At 40.4% G+C, this 21,026-nt stretch overlaps 1 protein-coding gene across 8 annotated transcripts in view; it reads right to left on the bottom strand.

The window, feature by feature from the left end:
* The window catches only part of PCDH15 (protocadherin related 15), a 1,549,353-nt gene that overhangs the window by 189,506 nt on the left and 1,338,821 nt on the right, over positions 1-21,026 (bottom strand). For all 8 annotated transcript variants that reach the window (XM_045040943.1, XM_045040941.1, XM_045040940.1 and 5 more), the window contains 3 exons: positions 14,350-14,655; positions 11,246-11,470; positions 962-1,078 (listed from right to left, as the gene is read on the bottom strand). In XM_045040943.1, the coding sequence (XP_044896878.1) occupies positions 962-1,078; positions 11,246-11,470; positions 14,350-14,655 (648 nt within the window). The remainder of the gene's footprint in view (positions 1-961; positions 1,079-11,245; positions 11,471-14,349; positions 14,656-21,026) is intronic.

The raw sequence follows: 21,026 nt of genomic DNA, 5'->3' as shown, positions 1-21,026 counted from the left end.
CTGAAAAATGTTATGACTGCCATTCACCTTTTCTTAAATAAATACCATTATACAAATAGTATTTACATAAGCAATATAGAACAGAACTTCTAAATCACTTATATAATTCCGGTCTTCTTCTATTTTCTTACTTTTCTATAATGGCTTATTAGATATTTCTGTTATTTTTCTAGAATATATCAGCCACTGACTAATACTGGTAGCTCACTCGAAGTAAAAGATTTAAAGTCTTCATCATGTGGCTATTATGAGAATAAGTAATTAATTTTTATAGAGCACTCAAACTATTTATAGAAAGCATTTTTATGTAGGTACTATTATTTCTATATGCTACTTTTAAGACAGTAAAATGATAACATCAAGGAACATGTACCTCACTTCTGCTATAATAAGGTTTTCAATGAAAACCCTCTATTTCGGAAGGCAATTTGGGATATCTCAAAAGAGGTAAAATTCTAGATAAAAAAAGAAGGTATTAGATATGTTCTAAAAGAAATATTAATATTTCAATTTTACTCAAATTAACACATTCAATATAAGTATTGTGTCACCTGTTGATCTAGAGTTTGTTACCAGCACAGTCATATATGAATAACATGGAAAATACATTGGGATCGAACCCAACTGAACTTAGCTTCCACTGTTGTAAATACAGAACCCTAATGATGCTGATTCCAAACCCAGAGAATTCTTTCCACATATATTTATCACTAGTGCTAAACTGGTGAATCATAAATTTTGAACTCCAGAAAAACAAAAAGCATACGCGCAACTGTCTGTGTTCCACAGTAATCATTTGCAATATGGTGTGTACCTGTGGGTGCAACAGGCGAGAGCACGCAAAATGCCTGAGAACAGGGTGGAGCTCAACTTTTATGCTGTCCCAGAACCTGCGTCATTTGTGAGCGTGCAAGGTTTTCTTCACTACAGCTCAGAGTATTAATTAACGTCTTCTACTTACAGGAGGGTCTGCGTCTTCAGCATAAACCGTGGTGATAGGTGTGCCCTTGACAGCATCCGGAGCCACCATCCCTTTGTAGATTCGTTTACTAAATACTGGAGGATAATCATTCATATCCTGCAAAACACAATGAAGGGTTTAGAGCCTCCCCTGAAACCAGGTTAGGGACACACAGTTACTAGACTGGCCCCGTCTCTTCCTATCACGCAATCCATTAGCCACTGTCAACCTTCCACCTCCTCAATTCCATTACTGTTCCCGCACAATGGTGCCCCAAAGGAACCTGGCAGAGCTCCTGTACAATATTAATGGGCGGGGGTATCAGCTGAAGGCCATTCGACTCGGGCAAGCAGTCTGAAATTCTGCCTTCTGGAGACGGGGGTAATGCTCGAAATGTTAGCCAAAGATACTTCCAGTGGTAAGAGGTGATTTTGAACTTTGAAAACAAGGACAGGCAAATTTGATACAAAGTGCCATTCTCTGGAACAGGTGACATTTTTGTTGGTTTTGTGGTTGCTCCTTTAAAAAAAACATAAGTCTTTAATGTGTCTATTGCAACTGAAAATTCCTTATATACTTAGCAAAATGATATGATGAGCACATCTCTGAAATACAAACTGTGAGATTGCCTTGGATGTGGTCTTCCATTTTTACTGAAGTAAGAGGATTAAGGAATGTTTTCCCTGTAGTACCCTATAAGAACGGCACATAGAATTAGATGTTCCTATAGACAGAAAGCAATGGTAATTTACTGAAGATTTTTTCAAACTAATTTCTAGCTGTCCTTTTTCTGTCTACAATTCGGTGACATGAGTACATTCTTATTCATGCAGGGTCACTCATTAAACAAAATTTATCAAGTTCCTCCACTTTTACGACTCAAGGCTAGGCACTGGGGATACTGTGGTGATGCACAAAACTAATGGCCCTGACTTCACGTTACCGAACTGCCACTGGACAGGTAAAGACTGATTCTGTGGCTAGGTAGTGACTTTGCCTAAATTAATCTACTTATTTCGCACAGCCAGATTACTAAGTGTGGTCCCTTGAGAGCTGACCCTTTTGTTTCCTCACCATGTTATCTTTTATGGAGGACTGCATATCATTTTTTCTTCAAAAATAATGCTTATTAAGATGGATGATTTGTATTTCTTAAATTTACTTATTTTAGAATAATTACACCCTGCGTTGTTCTGGGTACTTTGGGTGAGACACAGTTGAACCTAAAGCTCAACGTGTTAATTATCTTACTCCCCAAGTCATCTTCTTCTCACTTGCTATTAAAAACGAAGGAAGAAAATTGTCATACATAGTCTTTCGTATCTGCTGTGATACAACAATTTCCCTGCACAATGTAAATTGGAAACTCACTAATTAACTGATTATAAACACCTCTCTTTGCAAAGAGGTCGGGATAATTATCTTTTACAATCAAATGGAGCCTTGTTTTTCTGTTCACAGTAGAGTTGACTTCTGAGTTGTAAATATGAAAAACGTGCAGACTTTAATAAGGGATAAGAGATTTTCAACAGTAAGCAAAAGTAAAAATATCATTTCCTCTGCTTCACAGATAGTATCCATAACTGTCCATGGACAACAACAACAAAAGGCTTCCTTTATAAATTATGACCTTTAGAATCTGAACAAGAACATGAGTCTGAGAGCACTCAGTCTTGGTAATGAGGGTGGTGTGGGTACTGATCTTGAATTTCTAGGCGGGGGGGGGGTAAATATGTAAAACATTTGCATGCACACTTTCCCCTGCTCTCTTCAAGAGTTCCAATTAATTTAACGAGTGCATCTTGAACTAACGGGGTGGAAATGAATCCTTCTGCAACCCTTAGTTGTAACTCCTGGAGATCAGAAGGAGCCCAACACCAGTATTTTTTTCCATGAGTTCCCAAACCCATTGGGAGTCACATTTACTGAGTGACATGAATTCAATATGTTCCTATAAATTGTCTTCTTTTTTTTCATCTCAAAGGACACTTCAAACCTTAATGGTACAAGATGCTTTTGGATAATTTGATTCTTCAGGGGGAAAAAAGAGGGATATGGCTTTCCAGTTATGTCATATAGCTGCTAACAGCACTGAGTACGGTGACCGCCCCCCCTTTCCTTTTTTTCTGGAAAAGTATTCACTAGATTCACCTCTGAAGGCGGAGTAGATATTTTTTTATAATCTGGCCTCAAACTGATTAGGCACAAACCTAAGGCGGTAAATAAACTGAAGGCCTTTAAAAGACGGGCTCCTCTCCTACTTCAGTTTGCTGGCCTTTGACAGAGTGAGCAAGAAATCAATACGGCTACTATAGCAGCATTTCTTTTTATAGCACACTGTACACATTTTGGGGTTACAATCTTCTATTGTAGCTAAGACGTTCTTGCACAATGCATTATTTCAGATGAGAAAATTTATTGAAATGCAATGCCAACAAGCCTAATCAATAGTTCATTATATTTATGCTCCAGGGATGTCTGACGCAGAATGTACATAAATCTGCTTCTGTGCAAATACTCTGTTATGCAGCAAATTAAGGACAAGTTCCACTCTTCAAAGACAACCTCTTTTCTCTTGCCCATTTTCCACTAGAGGGTAGTATTGGCAAAAAAGAAGCAGACCTTCCTTCTGTCTTCTTGTTAACAGTTTTAAGACCCGGAATAGTGTGCGCTCTGGGGTTACAGTTCTTGTGGGTCTGGATGAAATTACTGCTCATGTTTCTAAAGAGTATTCTGAATGTTGACACAGTTCTCATCGAGAACAACTCTATGACCTTCTTAGGAAAAAAAAATGCACTAGTCACTTTATAATTTGTTTCCATATATCAAACAAAGAAAACTGCACCTGAAGCGAGCTAGAAAGAAGAAAATATGAGTTCCATTTATTTATTTCTAAATGAAAGCCTAAAATAATCACAGAAACCCTTTATACTTTGTCGGACCACAGCACAGATTAAGGAATCTTTTTAAATGAGCATCCCAGGAAAACAGGAACTTGTTGGGAGAGTGCAAATTAATGACAGGTTTGCTACGAAAAAGTAAAGAAAGAGATGACAAAAAAAGTCTTGATTTTCTGGAATCATGGGTAAGAACTGTTCTCCGTAAGAGATTTTTCCAGATAGAAGAGTACTAAATGTATATATTCCAATCATCTTTTTATTTTTTTTAACTTTATTTTTCTCAAAGTTATTTGTTTTTTTGTTTTTGTTTTTTTGATAAAGAGAGAGAACATAAGCAGGGGAGGGGCAGAGAGAGAGAGAGAGAGAGAGAGAGAGAATCCCAAGCAGGCTCTGCACTGTCAGCACAGAGTCCGAGGTGGGGCTTGAACTCATGAACCGTGAGATCATGACCTGAGCCAAAGTTGGATGCTCAATGGATTGAGCCACCCAGGTGCCCTCGACCATCTTTTTGAAAAGGATGAAAAGATAGCAGATGCCAGACGTCAGCCTCAGCTCCCCCTGCATGCCCCACAAGGGACAGGGACGGGCCAGGCCAGCCACTGGAAGGGCTCCCCTCCCCGCTGCCGCAGCCCTGCCTGGCTCAGCACTGTGCACCTACAACCGTTTGCTGCCTGCCCCTCCTAAAAGCTGTGGAGCTCAGGAAGCTGACGCCTGTCTTTCTTGGCACAAGGCACGGTTAACTTGTCCTCTGCCCCTTCCGGGTCTGTTGTCCACGGCCGGACACCTTGCGTTTGCTGTTTCTGGGCTTAGCTGCCTTCCGTGACTTCCCTCCCTTCTCTTGTGGTTCTGCACAGAGAACCCATTTCCAGCCAAACAATCTTGTGTTGTTCTGTCCTCTTTTGCAGGGGCTTCTCCTAAACAAAAATTGTAAATATACATCATTTTTTCCTCTATTTTTGGGTCAAAACTTGTCCTGGCAGTTTCTGTCCTAGAGGCCTAAGTTGGTTTTCATTCTGGTTTTATTTCTGAGTATGTGGCTATTCGGGATTCTTGGGGGGCTGCATACCCTGATGCAGATGCAGTGGTGCTCAGTGTCACAAATACTGACGGGGCCCCCCTGGGTGTTAGGCATTACTTTCGTTGTTGGGGACGATACTGCCACCAAGACAGGAGCAGGACCTGCTGGCACTGAGCTGCCGGGTAGGAGCAGACAGCAAAGATGAAAGGATACTGCTGAGTGTCCTGATTGTTATGAGAAGGAAGTACAATGATGTGAGGAAAGTAGGCAATGAGGAGTTGAACTGAACCCAGGACGCGCCTGCTACTTTAGCAAATGCTCCCTCCCTCACGCCCGCCGGCAGGTGGAACCTTCCTTCTAGATGGATGACTCCAGCAGGGGAGCACAGCCCTGGGCAAGGCTGATGAACCCACAGCTTCAAACTGTAACCCCATTTCCATCTGGTCTCGCAGTTTGGGAATGGTAATGTAGGGAGCAGGGAGCTGATGACGTTTTGAGTTGTTTTCCAAGCCAGCAGGCTCAGGGCAATTGGAAGAATATGTTTGTGTATATCCTGAGCTCAAATCTTTGAGCAGATCCCCTCTAACTGTAACGCCCCGTCCAGGCTTTCTCTGTCTCTGATGTGCACAACAATTACGTGTATGCACAATTACTGTGAGTCAGGCATCATGCCAGGTCTGTTAAATTACTCATCTCATTTGTCTAAAATATGTTAGCTATTGGCATTTCTGTTCTATGTATAAAGAAACCCAGGCTTAGAGAGGTCAGGTTGCTCATGGTGATCCAGCTGGTGACGGACAGACCCATGACTTCGTGCTGGCTTTCCAGACCCTGGAAGAGTCATTCTGAGATTTGGAGGAGAGGAGAAAGGGAGTGGGTCAAGTCGTCAGAAGATTATATACATGTAAGACGATTTGGGTAGGATTTTCATTACAAAAAAATCTACATACAACTTTTTAAAGATCTCTGTTCAAAAGTATTTTACAGTTTAAAATGTCTTATAATACAATAACTCTACTGTTATCTTGGCAGCCTGCTAAGCTTCTAAACATGCAAAATGCTAATCTATTTCCCTGAATATAATTTTTATAATTATTTATAAAGTTTGTTTTCGTTTGTTGGTATAAAAAAAAAAAGAGAGCGAGACTTGTAGGAGTTGAATTTGTACACTTAAAAAAAAAACTTCCTCAATATTTAACCCTAGAGTTATTTTCATTAAAACCCAATAAATTTGTCCCCAGATTTCGTTTTTTGGAAAATTAATCCTATCAGAAGCTTTATAAACAAACAAGCAAACAAAAAATTCCATAATCAGCTATGGAAAATGTGGGAAATTACTTTTTATTTTCTTGATGTTCACATTATGAAGACCCACATGAAGGTCTACCGTGGAGACCTCTGTTTACTTCTGTGCACAGCAGTATTTCCCAAATCCATTTGCCTATGAAATTCTTTGTATATGAGACCCATTACCATCTGGAGCAGCTCATGCTCTAGGAAATACATCCTGAGAGATCCCAAAGACAGCGAAATATTAAAGGCGCACACTCTGTTTGGAACACTCTATGACTTTGGTGAATGAATGAGAGGTTTCAGAGAATCTGTTGAGAATTCTGATGCATTGAGAGTGCCCACAAGTCTGTGGTAGCCAACTCATCAGGATGGAGACAGTAGCCACCTCGAGGGTGGCCAGGCACAGGGGGAGATCATAGCGGTAACTGCTATCAACAGGCTTATCAGCATCTACTGCCCCACAGAGAGGCAGTTCAGATTTGGAGACTTCCGGTAAAAAGGAGAATGAAAGAATCACTGAGGAGTAAGAGAACATAATTGTGTACACAAGGAAGGCACCTCCCTGGGACTCCCACAAATCACTGGGTGGTATCTGGGGAGCCATGACAGGGACCCACAGAAATAGGAATCACTTCTACTTGTGAGAAACTATTGTTAAGTCTGGGCAAGCACCTTTTTATTTGTTTCCTCTGGTTTGCTTATCTAGAGGAAGTACGTTACATCCGAGTCGTAAAACTCTAGAATAACAGATACTTTAAAAAACCATCTGGCTCAGCCCCATGGCATGCTCTTCCTGATATATCCACATTCTTTAAACTTGGCAGTGAGTATCTTAGAAAGAACACACTAATAAGAATATGATAATGCAGAGCGGAATAAAGGAAAATATCCGAAGGCCATAGTCCAAAACAAGTATTTTCTCCAGTTCAACCAACCCTGAGGGAAAGGTCAGCAGTGGTAAAAAAAAATAACGATCGCTGGATTAGCATGGCCATACCCCCCTAGCTGGTTCATTGAAATCATCCTTTATTCAACTGTCTCCCTCCAGAGAAAGGGAAGGAGGATGCTATAAATCCTGAACTGTGCCAAGGTTCTCATTTGTTTGAGTTCTGGACCATCTCCCGGTCTGTTAAAGCACGACTCGTCTGAGAGGATGAAAACTAGGACTCTACCAGTGCCGTGACCATGGAGCATCAGCGGCACATCACCAGCCGTCAGGGGTCTGTGGTGTGACAAGCGCCCCTTTGTAACAGGCATTGAGTTTCATCTGGAAAAGCAATCCCTTCCCTATGATTCTACGGGGACAGGGACATCTATCTTCCTCCTGGAGAGGAAACACCTCTGAAAGATGAAAATGTTAGCCCCATCTTCCAGGGCTCACTGCATCCCCCAGCAGCCTTGGTCCTTGTGGATGTTACTTCACGTCTGGCCCTTCCAGTTCCCCTGCCCTCCTCCCACACCTGCATCTGCAACACAGGCAAACACACTGGAGAGCCAAGTCTCCTGCCTCCACAGAAGGGCCGCCTCCCCCTGCCCTCCCCCTGCAGTCATGCCAGCTGAGTTATAATCAGCAGAGGACTTATGTCATCGTTCGTCCTAGAAGAGCCTCCATAGGCCTTTCAGGGATGCCCAGCATCACAGAGCCAAATCACCTACGCCCACTTTTCTGACTGGTCTTCATCTTTTGGCTCATTATAGAAGACAGACCTTTTCTTTGTGTGTACTTTCTGTATGATAGCACAACTCCATTTGTAAGGGTATATTTTTCTCTGGGTTTTTCACTTTAAACTGTATAGAATTTTAGTTTTATTTTTCAGAGTTTTACTCACATCATCTAATTTAACTATTATGTAGTCCATTTTTCAGTTATATTCAATCAAGATACAACGAAGAAGGTTGTATATATCAGTTTCCTACAAAAACTTTGCAACAAAAAATACATATTAATTGTATGATCACCATTGGTTTTGTTCTGGATGACTCAGAAAGCACTCTGCAGGTATCTGTGATAAAATTCTACTTTTTCTTCCAAGCATCGCTTCAATTTCCCATCCTCGCTCCAATTTTAAATAAGTTTGATGGAGTAAATATTAAGCGTTGGATCTTTTTCCCCCTTCTTCTTCTTTACAAAAGAAAATTATGTTTCTTCCCATTTTCAAAGAGAGATCTTCATGATGCTTTCCCTGTGGTGACTGTTTTGGGTAGCAATATCTCTTAGCAAATACTACGCAATTATGTCACCGGCAAAAGAGCTTGTCACACTGCAAGTAAAAAAACAAAAAATCTGTATGCTTCATAAAGACCTGCATTTGTGGAGAAGTGAGAATTGTACTCCATTCTTCCCTTCAAAACGGACAAGCATGATATTTTCCTATGGGCCCTAATATTACTCAATAGAGTTTTAAAGCTTTTTGTGATCTTCTGAGACCTGAGTGATCAGAAGAGAGACAGGCGAGTGTCAGCCTGCATTTGGGGAAATGTTCTGCAAATGTTATTATGCTTGCATCACCTTGAAAGAAGAAAGTGGCATTGAAAATGTCTACAATTGAATACTGGTTGGCTGAGTTTTGTTTTTAAAGTATGATAAATCAGAAATAATTTTGTATAGGTGAGGAAGGCCCGACCATGAAAATGTTTGACCTCTCTAAATAAGATAAGGCAATTCAGACAACAAAAATTAGGTCGACGCTCTCTTATTCCTGAAGGAGCAAGTCCATCGATGAGCAAAACCTTTCCGATGTGAAAGCCGACGTGGAAGCCAGAAATGACACCCAAGTGTTAAAACAAAGGAGTGGTCAGGCAGCCTGAGATGCATGTTTAGAGATGCCAGTCCCAGACAGAGAATGAGACTTACTTAGAACACATCTTGCTTGATTAGATGGTATGTTTGGACCCCATTTGATTCCAATGACTTCTATCAAAAAAAAAAAAAATCCAAGCAAATCAATCCAAGCTGAATGCAAAACAGGCAGGTCAGAGTCTGTGATGGTTTAGAACTCTCCATTATTGGGGCACCTGCGGGGCTCAGCCCGACTTGGGCTCAGGCCATGATCTCACGGTTCATGAGTGCGAGCCCTGCATCAGTCTCTGTGCTGACAGCTCAGAGCCTGGAGTCTGCTTCAGATTCTGCATCTGCCCCTTCCCTGCTTGTACTATGTCTCTCAAAAATAAATAAACATTAAAAAAAAAAAAGAACTCTCCATTATGAACCACACCCATCTTGAGAGCAGGCCATCCCATCAGGGGAGATGGTCATGAGCAGCAAGTCTTTTCTTCCTTTTTTATTCAAAACAGCCAATAAGTGGCCATTTTGCTATTTTAAATGTTTTTAGTGGTCAATTCCACCAAACCGCAGAGGCAGGCAAGTGTAGACTGGGGTAACGTGGCCCAAACTTTTCACCTGGTTCAGAGTCTTTCTGCCACATGGTTAGTTCACTTAGGTCAGGCTCATGTTGGTCTTCGTTTCTGGGCTTATTGACACATCTTTGTAACCAAAACACTGCCGTGGTCCTAAAGTGCTTTTGTAAACAGATCTCTAAATTTCTTAGGCTAAATAAAATAACTTTCTTAGGCTAGAGAGATGCAAAGTGGAAGAAGTAGGCAAAAAGCCATTGTGGATGCCTGAGAAGGAACAAATTCAAACCTTAATAAAATTCTCCAGAGAGCTTCTGGGCATCTGTGAGTGGAAGGGACACGTGTCCCCTTCCCAGTGTAGTTTAGAAGAGACAGCAGGACCCCAGGGAAGAAATATCACGTGTGCTCCATCAGATAAGCTAGGTCAAGTGTAAAGAAGGAACAGTGGAATAATTTTTGTGTCTCTCTCTGATCGCAAGATTATCCACCCAGCAACAAAAAGACAAAACCAAGACCCAAAGATTCTTACAGTCAAGAACATTACAGCAATTACCTACATGGTAAATAAGGTCATGCTAATTATATTTTGGCACAGTCTTTAACAATCTTCTATGTTTTCATATCAGTAATATTGTCTAAGAAAACCAGTAGTATAGATTCGTTATTGGTTAAACAATCAAACAAAAATTCAGGAAAAGGGATTATTTCTTACTCTACCATTTACACATGGCAGTACCCTACAAAAATGTGCATAGTAAAAAACAAACAAAAAAAACCCAAAACAAAAAAACAAAAACGAACATGTAGAAAAGTTGCCTATGACCTTACATACTTATGACTTGTGTTCTTTGTAACCTTGTATATGTACAGCCCTCTATGGATAGCACTTTCAAGAACTGGAATCGTCCTCAGAACCTAAGATTCTCTCACTGTAAGCGAACATCCATCTGCAGAAAAGCGTCTGTGATGCTTTTCCCTGGGAAAAGTGCTCCTTTGGGAAGGAGCAGAGGAATCTGACAGTGGAGCCCACGGCTCAGGTGACCTTCACATACACTAACAATTGAGAACTGACAAATCCCTCCTCCTGTATTCTTCTAAAGGTGTTGCCTTAGAAATCACTAGAATCCCCAAAGACAAGATACCATGGTCTCTCAAGCAGTCACCTGGCACAGATTGCTACGATGGATGGGATGAGAAATCTGGAACAGCTAACAAAGTCCTCAGTGTCACAGACCCTGAACATGGCTGAGCCACATCCTGACCTCAGTTCCAGCTGATCCCCAAGCTGATTTTGTTCCAGAATCTTGGCTTGTGAACTAAACTAAACTAATTAGTTCTTGGGCCTTCGAACTCCTACTTTTTCAGTACCCTTTTTCTTCTTAGAACTTTTAAATTGGAGGATTTGGACGAAGTGATTATTCCTGGTGCTGTCAACTTTGGACTGAATTGTAGTCTGGAGAGACTGTAACTAGATTGAGAATACAGAACTAAGGGAACATTCAGGCAGCCAGTGTTAAAATTCTTATTTAGAGTTTCATGCAAATGTATCTTCTATACCGTAAACAATGCGGCTTTTCCTCAGGTCTTTCACAGTGATGACCTCTGCTCTGGGTCTGGTACTACTGTGGTGTTAGGAACTGTTGCCCCAGACACTCAGGTGTGCTACAGACTCCGTAGAGAGAATGGAGTAGGCAACCAGGAGTCACCTGTGTTCCCTACCTTCACTATCACTGTGACAGTAGCAATGCCCGGTGGCATCGTTCCATAAATATCGAAGGCCTCCACGAGAAAAGTGATGCTTGCTTCCTGGTCTGGAAATGACTCATAGTCCAAACTCCTTAAGAGGGAGAGTTCTCCTGTAAACGGATGTAGTGCAAAAAAGTGCTTGACTTCTGGGCTTCTGATCCGATAAGACACATTTGCTCCGAGGTCAACATCTTTGGCCTGTAACAAGTCAAGCAGAAAGACGGTCATATCGGCAGTGTTCCCAAACCAGAGGACGACAAGCCTGATGGAGGTCATGTGTTAGTACCTACAACAACACGAATTACATGATGATCAAAAGACGTGTTTTAAAGAAAAGCTTTTTTTGTTAAGTAACGTATCAAAATGAGGAAGGAGAGGGGCGCCTGGGTGGCTCAGTCGGTTAAGCGGCCGACTTCACTCAGGTCACGATCTCGCAGTCCGTGAGTTCGAGCCCCGCGACGGGCTCCGGGCTGATGGCTCAGAGCCTGCAGCCTGCTTCCGATTCTGTGTCTCCCTCTCTCTCTGCCCCTCCCCTGTTCATGCTCTGTCTCTCTCTGTCTCAAAAATAAATAAACGTTAAAAAAAAATTTAAAAAATTAAAAAAAAAATTAAAAAAAAGAGGAAGGAGAGAAAGAGAGACAAACAGAGACAGAGAGACAGAGTCCCATGACTCTTTATCATCTTTTTATCTTACTACTAGATTTATTTAACCTGGAAAATCACTAACGAAAAGAATCGTAGCACAGTAAAGAGATGAATATAGTCATAAATTATTATTATTTCCTGCTAATTGCATAACCTTGAAAAATAATATTTTAAATAAGGATTAATTTTTATTGAGTGTTTTTCACACACATAATAGAGTATTAAAGGAGCATAAGGAAACTAAGAAAATAGAAGTACTAATTGCTCCTTACAAAGATCCTATAGTACATTTCTAAAGATCCCTATTATACTCCATTTAATTAACATTTATTGAGTAGTTATTATGCACGAAAGCACGAGATGAGTCAAGACACAAATCCTGCCCTGCAGGTTAATGTCTCCGGGGGGGAAAAACAAGCAAACAAACAAATACTAAAATAGAAGTCACGCAGGGACATGGCGGCTAAAAGGTGTTCAGAACTGGGAATGGTGTGTGCCAGCTGTGGGTCCTGCAGGACTAGCACAGAGGCAGAGGGTTCTGGTGGAGGCAATGGGATGGGGCGAGGGGGGAGTGGGGAGACGAGGTGTGACGGAAGGTGCACACAGCCATGCTCGCACCTGCTATGGGAACTTATGTCTTGGCCCCCTGGTCAGTTACTGACACCATGACTAGAAGATACGAGGAAAGCACACATTTTATGGTGTCATTTTCCTAACTAAAATCCTTCTTGTTTCCCATTCCACTTTGGGTTAACCCCAATCTCCTGAAAACTGGAAGAAGGAGCCATACATTTTCTAGCATCTCTCTGTCTCCTCTCCCCCAGGATTTCAAGAGATTTGTTCCAACGCTTTGAATCTCTCTTCTGCTGCTTGGAAAACTGACTTGCTTCTCCATTCACAATGTAGGAAGAAACTATCTAAGTCTCAAGACTAGATTTCTAAACTCTCTGTGATTTCTTAAGCCCCTTGCATTGAGAACCTCTACTGCAATTAGGGTTGGCTTGTCTGTTTGCCACACCCAGCTGAAAACCCCAGGAAGGCATGAAATCTGTCTTATCCACACTGGAATCACTCAAGTGCAGCAGAGGATAAATGCACGTAATATACAGTGAAAATATGCTTGATGAATAAATGGATGAATAAATGAATAGATGAACAGAAGAATAAATGGAGAAATAGGGCCCTTTCCCTGGTTGGCACCTGCCTTTTTCACAATGATTAATGTTTTGGCCTAAATATTTATTGAGTTGAATTATGAAAAAACTGCAAGTTCTTGAAATCCATGCTAACAGCATTCAAGTTGTGGATGGCAGGTCAAGGAAGGACTAGATTTTTTTCCACCCCCCAAAATATACTTCGTAGACCTTCTGTGTCAGAATTAAAGGGGCAGTTGCTTAAAATGATTTCTGGGCCAACTGAATGTACTGAATCAGAATGTCCAGAGTTTCTGGTAGTATTGTAGCTGAGGACTGAAAAAACAGGCTTGGATGTGGGGACACTGTAAAACGGGACAGTTAGACTTCTGAAGAGCACTGAGAGTAAAAACAATGGGTTCAGCGATATCCCCTTTTGTAAAATATACGGCAAATCTCTACACATGTAAATATGAAAATATTTTTTGAATATATATAGGTATACATGATATGCTGGCATACATGCATATTTGCATATATGAAAATGTGACAATACTTATTCGAATATACACATGCACCCATACATATGCACACACTGGCATGCATGCATATTTGCATATATGTAAATATGAAAATATTTATTTGATTACATATACATACATAGGTATATATGCATACACTCTCATGCATGCATATCTGCATATATTTATATGCATACATATATACATACATAGATATATATGCACATGGCTGCATATATACATATATACATATTTGCATATATACATACATGAAAACACTTATTTGAATATATACATGGATATATGCATACACACATGCGTATTTGCACGTATGTAAATATAAAAATATTTATTTGATATTGTGGGAGTACAAAGATAAATGTCACAGAATACATATAAAAATTTAATCCTGGGTATCCTGGATGTACAAAGTGGGAGATTATTAACTTCTTCTTTATAGACTATTGTGTTGTCAATTTTTACAATAAATATGTAAAATTAATTTTATAAATTAAAAAAATTATTAACAGCTGTTATTTGATTTCTTACAAATGTATCTTTTCTTCTCTTAATTTTTGGTATATCCCTGAAGTAAGGTTGTTAGATAAAATACAATATGTAATATCTGAGAGGCACTTATATTAAACATTTACTCACTGTTTATCTGAAATTGGAATTCAACTTGGTGTGTTGATTTTTTATTTGCTAAATCTGCAACCTGACACTAATGGAGATATTAAAATGTGGAATTCACGAAATTAACGCGTCTTCCACCCACCTCTAACTGAAGGAAGGTGGTCCCGGCTGGCAGGTTCTCTTCTACGATGACAGTATATGTTGAGTTAGTGAACACGGGACTGTTATCATCAATATCCAACACTTTGATGGCCAGCGTCAGAGTTGAGTGACGCGGGTGAACCGCCCCATCGGTTGCCACAACGACAAGTTCGTAGTAGTCCCTGACCTCGCGGTTAAGCTTCACCGCTGTGTAAATACTCCCGTTGGATGTGATGCGAAAGAGATTATTGAAGTTGCCCAGACTGTAGTGCACCTGGCCATTTATTCCCGCATCAGGGTCTGTTGCCTGCATAGAAATGAAAACCAAAGGAATTCACATAGTGTGTTTGTCATGATTGTTTCACATTATATTTTGTTACGCTGCCTTGCTAGAAGGGGTAGTGGATACATTATGGCGTATTTTTAATTAATTAATTTATTTTTTTCAACGTTTATTTATTTTTGGGACAGAGAGAGACAGAGCATGAATGGGGGAGGGGCAGAGAGAGAGGGAGACACAGAATCGGAAGCAGGCTCCAGGCTCTGAGCCATCAGCCCAGAGCCTGACGCGGGGCTCGAACTCACGGACCGCGAGATCATGACCTGGCTGAAGTCGGAGGCTTAACCGACTGCGCCACCCAGGCGCCCCTATTATGGCGTATTTTTAACTGAATATTCTCTCTAAGGAGAAAATTAAAAAAATAATGATGATGTAATGCAAAAGTCTATAACATGAAAAGAAATATACTATAGTTTCACGAATTTTTCTTCATTCAAAATGACCAGAACATAACTTGATAGTATCATTAGCAATAACAACATTATGTTATGACAGAAAACTCATATTACAATAATACTGAATTTTTCCTGGACCATCATTTCTTTAATGATTTTGAATTCGAAAATAAGAAACACGTGTCTAGTTTTTAATTAATTTAACATAACCTACTAGATGACAACTTAAGTTGCTACATTACTTTTTGTTCAAGCAGTTTATATATTCATTTTCATATATATTTTTTTCAAGCCCTATGTACATGATCTCGTTTAATCCTCACCGTGTTCTTTTAATTTTTTTTTAATATTTATTTATTTTTGTGACAGAGACAGAGCATGAACAGGGGAGGGGCAGAGAGAGAAGGAGACAGAGAATCTGAAACAGGCTCCAGGCTCTGAGCGGTCAGCACAGAGCCCAACGTGGGGCTCGAACCCACGAACCATGAGATCATGACCTGAGCCAAAGTCGGACGCTTAACTGACTGAGCCACCCAGGTGCCCCAATCCTCACCATGTTCTTATGAATAAATATAATTGGTCCCATTTTGCAAATGAGAAGACTGTGGCTTATGGAATGTAATGATCTTGCTTAGAGTTACATAAGAAATCAATGTACAGGGCCCCAGTTCTTAGTACAATGCCTCACGTATAAAACTACTTAATAAATACCTGTGGGATTAATGAAGGTTAGAACAAATGAACACATGAAACTAAGATTTAAAATTAAATCTGCCCCCAAATCCAAATGGGAGTAAAAGTGTAGTAATTGTAAAGCACCTGCAAAGGACTCTTCTTTGAAATTACAATACAATCTCCAAATGGTAATTGAGAATTATTGATACAATAGTAACATAGGAAGCAAAAATTTTAAGTCACATAAAAATCACTTTGCATCAAATACAATGTGTGAATTTTGAGTAGACATTCTTCTAATAGAGGGTTATGAGAAATAATCTTATCCAAACTCAATTGTGATATAAATTTTGACAGTCACTATCAGCTACTGTGCATTTTGTGTTAAACAGTTGTTATTGTTTTTCCTTTAAAATTTTTAAAATTTTTAAAAATATTTATTTATTTTTGAGACAGAGAGAGACACAGCGTGAGTGGGGGAGGGGCAGACAGAGAGGGAGACACAGAATCCGAAGCTGGCTTCAGGCTCTGAGCTATCGGCACAGAGTCCGACATGGGGCTCAAACCCACGAACCATGAGATCGTGACCTGAGCTGAAGTTGGATGCTTAAGCGACTGAGCTACACAGGTGCCCTCATGTTACTTTTTTCCAAAGAAACTGGAGTAAATATTAGAAGCCATGAGATGCTATATAATTGTGCCCCAAACTGTCGCTAAGGAAAGGAAGAAAGACAAGACACTGGACTGCATTAGGAGCTGGGGACACAAATAATCATTTATAGTCCAGAAAGCCTGAATGCAGCAGGATGTGCTTTAACAGTACACATGCAGAGGTACCTCCACTTTTACAAACCCTAGCAAAGCGTGTTGGGGGCATTGAGGAATGTTTCTGTCTTGTCTGAAATGGTGAAGTCCAAGATGTGAAAGCCGTTGTTTGTAACTTGACATCACAGCAGGATTTGTCCATTTGACTCATCAAACAAAAATTCCCCTGGGAGGTCATTACCTCTTGAGGCTAAACCAGAGAACAGACGGAGGAGGGATTGCAGGAATGCCCAAAGAGGAAGAGACACCATGAACGACCTGAAGAGTTTCCATAGACACATGTTCTTCTACTTTTGCTGTGTGCCTAGAACTTGCCATACAAATTATTGACAAATTAGTCAAGCTCGTCACTTAGAGGAAAAACTAAATGACAACACTAATCCCCCTTTGGGGGAAAAACACTTATTTTTTTGTCTGAAATCACTGCGTAAGTAAATAGAAAAATGTAATCCAGTAATATAATATAAATAGGTCTTATTTATTAGCACCAACATTTGTGGAAATTTCAGTGACATTTTGCTATCTGTGCGAATTTTTTTTTAAGTTTATTTTTTTGGAAGAGAGAGAGAGAGAGAGCAGTGGAGAGACAGACAGAGAGGGAAGAGAGAATCCCAAGCAGGCTCTGTACTATCAGTGCAGAGCCTGGTGTGGGGCTCAACCCCACAAACTGAGATCATGACCTGAGCTGAAATCAAGAGTCGGGTGCTTTAATGACTGAGCCACCCAGGCATCCCTGTCTGTGGGAATTCTTAAGATCACTGGTTGTTTATATAACCAGTACTTTAAATGATCCCTGTTCAAAATCTGTTTTTATTCATCCATATAAGGGAAGATGTGTTATAGAATGATTCAATTTGAGTAAAGTGGCTCTGTGTGTGTGTGTGTATGTGTGTGTGTGTGTGTCTCTGTGTGTGTGTCTGTGTGTGTGTGTGTGTGTGTGCGCGCGCGCGTATGTGTGTTGGGTGTGTGTATGTATTGCTTTATATCCATCGGGCTGCTTGGCTGATACCTCCCAGAATGTCTCATGCATATCTGTGTTAGTTTTCTGTGGCTGCCATAACAAATGACCGAAAATTGAGTAGTTTACAAAGCACAAGTTTATAATTTTATAGCTTTGTATTTCAGAAGTTCAAAAAGGGTCTCATCAGGCTAAAATCAAGGCACAGGAAGGGCTGTGATCCTTTCTGGAGGCTGTCGGGGAAGTTCCCTTTCCTCGTTGGAGGTGTTGACAGAATTCAGTTGCTTGAGTTGTAGGATTGAGCTTCCTCACCTAGTTTTCCATTGTCATGTGAGGACAATTCCCAGCTTGGAGTCTACCCACGTTCCTTGGCTCATGGCACATCTCCTCCATCTTCAAAGCCAACAATGGAGAGTCAAGTCCCTCTCACTTTTGACTCTCTCCTCCTTCTTCTTCCATCTCAACCTTCTGACCCACTCTCCTGACATCCTCTTCCAGTTTGAAGGGTTTTTACAATTACATTATGACCCACCTGGACAATCCAGAAAAATCTTCCTATCTTGAAATCCTTAACCTTCATCACATCTACAAGGTTCCTTTTGCCATGCAGGGTAACATATTCATATGTGGGACATATTTGGGGGCCATTATTCTGCCTAGCATAGAATCAGAAGCTTAACATGTTCCTGACTGAACTCTCAATTTCTTCTGTGTCCAAATCTTGTTCACCTCCAACAATCGCCATTCAGTAAATGGTCCTCCTACTAACATAATAGGTTATATAAGAAAGAAAGTAGATATTTATGATACCTCCTTCATTTATCTTATCAATTATTCATTCATGCAACAATTTGAGAAAGCAAGTTTAATACTACGTATGAGGCTCAGTTGCGGGCTGTGATACATGGTATATTAAGTACCAAGGTCCAAGACCTAGTGTCATTTACAAAATAATCCCTGTCTGTCTATAATGTGTTGCTTTCACCCACATATAATATCTCACTCCTAATTACCTTGGTCCTAGCCACCACTGACTACAACTTAGATTACTAAATTACTTTTCTCCTTTTTTATTATTTATTTTTGAGAGAGAGAGAGAGAGAGAGAGAGAGAGAGAGAGAGAGAGAGAGAAAGGAGAAGGGCAAGGATGAGGGAGACACAGAATCCAAAACAGCCTCCAGGCTCTGAGTCGTCAGCATAGGCTGGAACTCACAAACCGTGAGATCATGACCTGAGCCCAAATCAAGAGCTGGAAGCTTAACTAACTGAGCCACCCAGGTGCCCGAACTAAATTACCTCTTAATTCTTTTCTTTTAGTTACATCCCTTCAGAGAGACCTTTTATAGAGGGGAAATAATGACATCAGTCCTCTGCTTAACATCCTTCAATGATTTCCAGTGCTTTGGTCAGTATTCAAATTCACCATCCACGGGCAAGAGGTTCGGTAAAATGCTTTCACTGTGTTCCCTCCAACCCCCAAACTTCTCCAGAAACTTCTGCCTCCTCGGCTTCTGCTGTCACTACCCGGCTACCACCTCCTCACACTCATCTTTCACGTGTCAGTGTAAATGCCACTCGCTCAAAGCAGTCTTCTCTGATTCCTGAAAAGGAGATTAGACTCTCCCGTCACACAGGCTGAGAGCTCCGTGTACCTGTCGTTTATGCCACTTTGGATAATTTAAATTTATCTCTTTATCAGCGTGCTTACTTGTGTAAGAACTTCTCTCCTTTTTCACAAGGTAAGCCATAAGAGTATGGTCTGGGCTGTTTTGGTTTCACTGAACGCTCAATTCCTAGTACCGCGCCTGGCACACTTCATAAATGAATGCTATAGATTGGCACACATAAGTGGGTGTATTCACACTTCTATGTAGTAGTTGGAAGGTTTCATAGAGTATTTTATTCACTGTACATCTATCGTTCGGGTTTACTTTGATTCTTGCTTTATTATCCTCTGCAATTGTGGGTAAGAATTTGAAACCAAAAACTGTGGAATTATCAGAATTGCATCGAGGACTCTGATCATCTTGGTGAAACCACTGATTCCAAGTCTATGCTGAAAAAGATAATTTTTTAGAAGACCATAGTAGTGTTTTATCATGACGTAAACAAGCACATGATAACAAGTGGATACCTTTGTACTTATAGCATTTTGGAGAATGACAAGGGGGGTTATGGAGGTTGAGGTGGCAAATGACTGTTATATAAGGAGAGACTGCTATATTGTGGAAATGCTGATTGGTCTCAGTGTTCCCAGCTTATTTTTTGATGTCATTAACTTTGGTATGTTACTTTTTCTCCCTAGGTCCCAGATCTCTCAACAATAAAATAAAATAAAATAAAATAAAATAAAATAAAATAAAATAAAATAAAATAAAATAAAATAAAATAAAATATGTGAAGTGGGAGAACAGTTTGAATCTCATTTCCTACCACAATGCATGTTAGAAATAAAATTCACAAACGTGGCACAGATCATCATTATAACATGAGTAAGATAGACTATAGCTTTGGAATGATTCTCTCTAAACTAGTTGCAATGCCATTTTTCTGTTCCATTGACTAAGATACATGTAAATTTAAGTGAATTTACATTATTACAGATTTAACCCAACAATTAATATCGGAACAATGCAGACGCAGTACCTACAAGTGACCTGAGAAAGACCTCACCTTTTGATGATAACAACATCATCTTGATGATGCAAAGAGCTGGTCTAGAGGATCATTAGGACACCCACCCTGACAAGAGACTGGGATATAAAAGCAAACTTGCATTTCAGAAAGAACCTCCTAATCATGCCTGCATTCCCCAAACTGCTGCATTAACCACGTTTTCCCTTGGGAACTTCCTAACGCACATCAGCTCACAGAAGTGCTGGATTAAAAGGTCTTTATTTAGGATTGTTGAATGGGAACCTCCTCCCCCATGTTTCATCTTGTTGAGAGGAAGGACAGGTTAGCAAGACCATGGCCCTGGCTCTGTCTCCTCTCTCACTTGAGGGTGGGGAATGTGGCAGGAAGAATTGGATAACTGTCTCATTTAGGATCTATTTATAAAGATACTCTATGGTTTGCTTGTTTAGCTATGCAAGCTCTTCCCCGACGGATGCCTACAATTCCAGTCTCATCCGTAGAAGACCTGTGTAGGTGAGTTTAGAAGTAGAGGGTTAGTCGTTGATAACTTCAAACCCTGCCAGTGTTAACAGCAGTTTCCAAAGGAATTTCATCACAGACCTTTCACACTACTGTTTGTTTAGCAGAATACTTACTAGTATCTTGAGGGGCACACCATTTGTTAACTACTGCTACAGCTCACTGAGCAATGCCAAGAATAAGACCTCCTTTTAATAATGTGTCCACGGTGCTTTTCATGCAATATTTCTTTGCATGGACTTTTTATTCTCCAGGACGCACTTGAAAATGCCTATTGTGGGGCGCCTGGGTGGCTCAGTCAGTGAAGCGTCCGACTCTTGATCTCAGCT

The sequence above is a fragment of the Felis catus genome, chromosome D2 (assembly GCF_018350175.1).
Source record: "Felis catus isolate Fca126 chromosome D2, F.catus_Fca126_mat1.0, whole genome shotgun sequence".
NCBI lineage: Eukaryota > Metazoa > Chordata > Mammalia > Carnivora > Felidae > Felis > Felis catus.
Note: the sequence above shows the minus strand (reverse complement) of the source record. Positions and strands in the feature narration are given on the sequence as shown.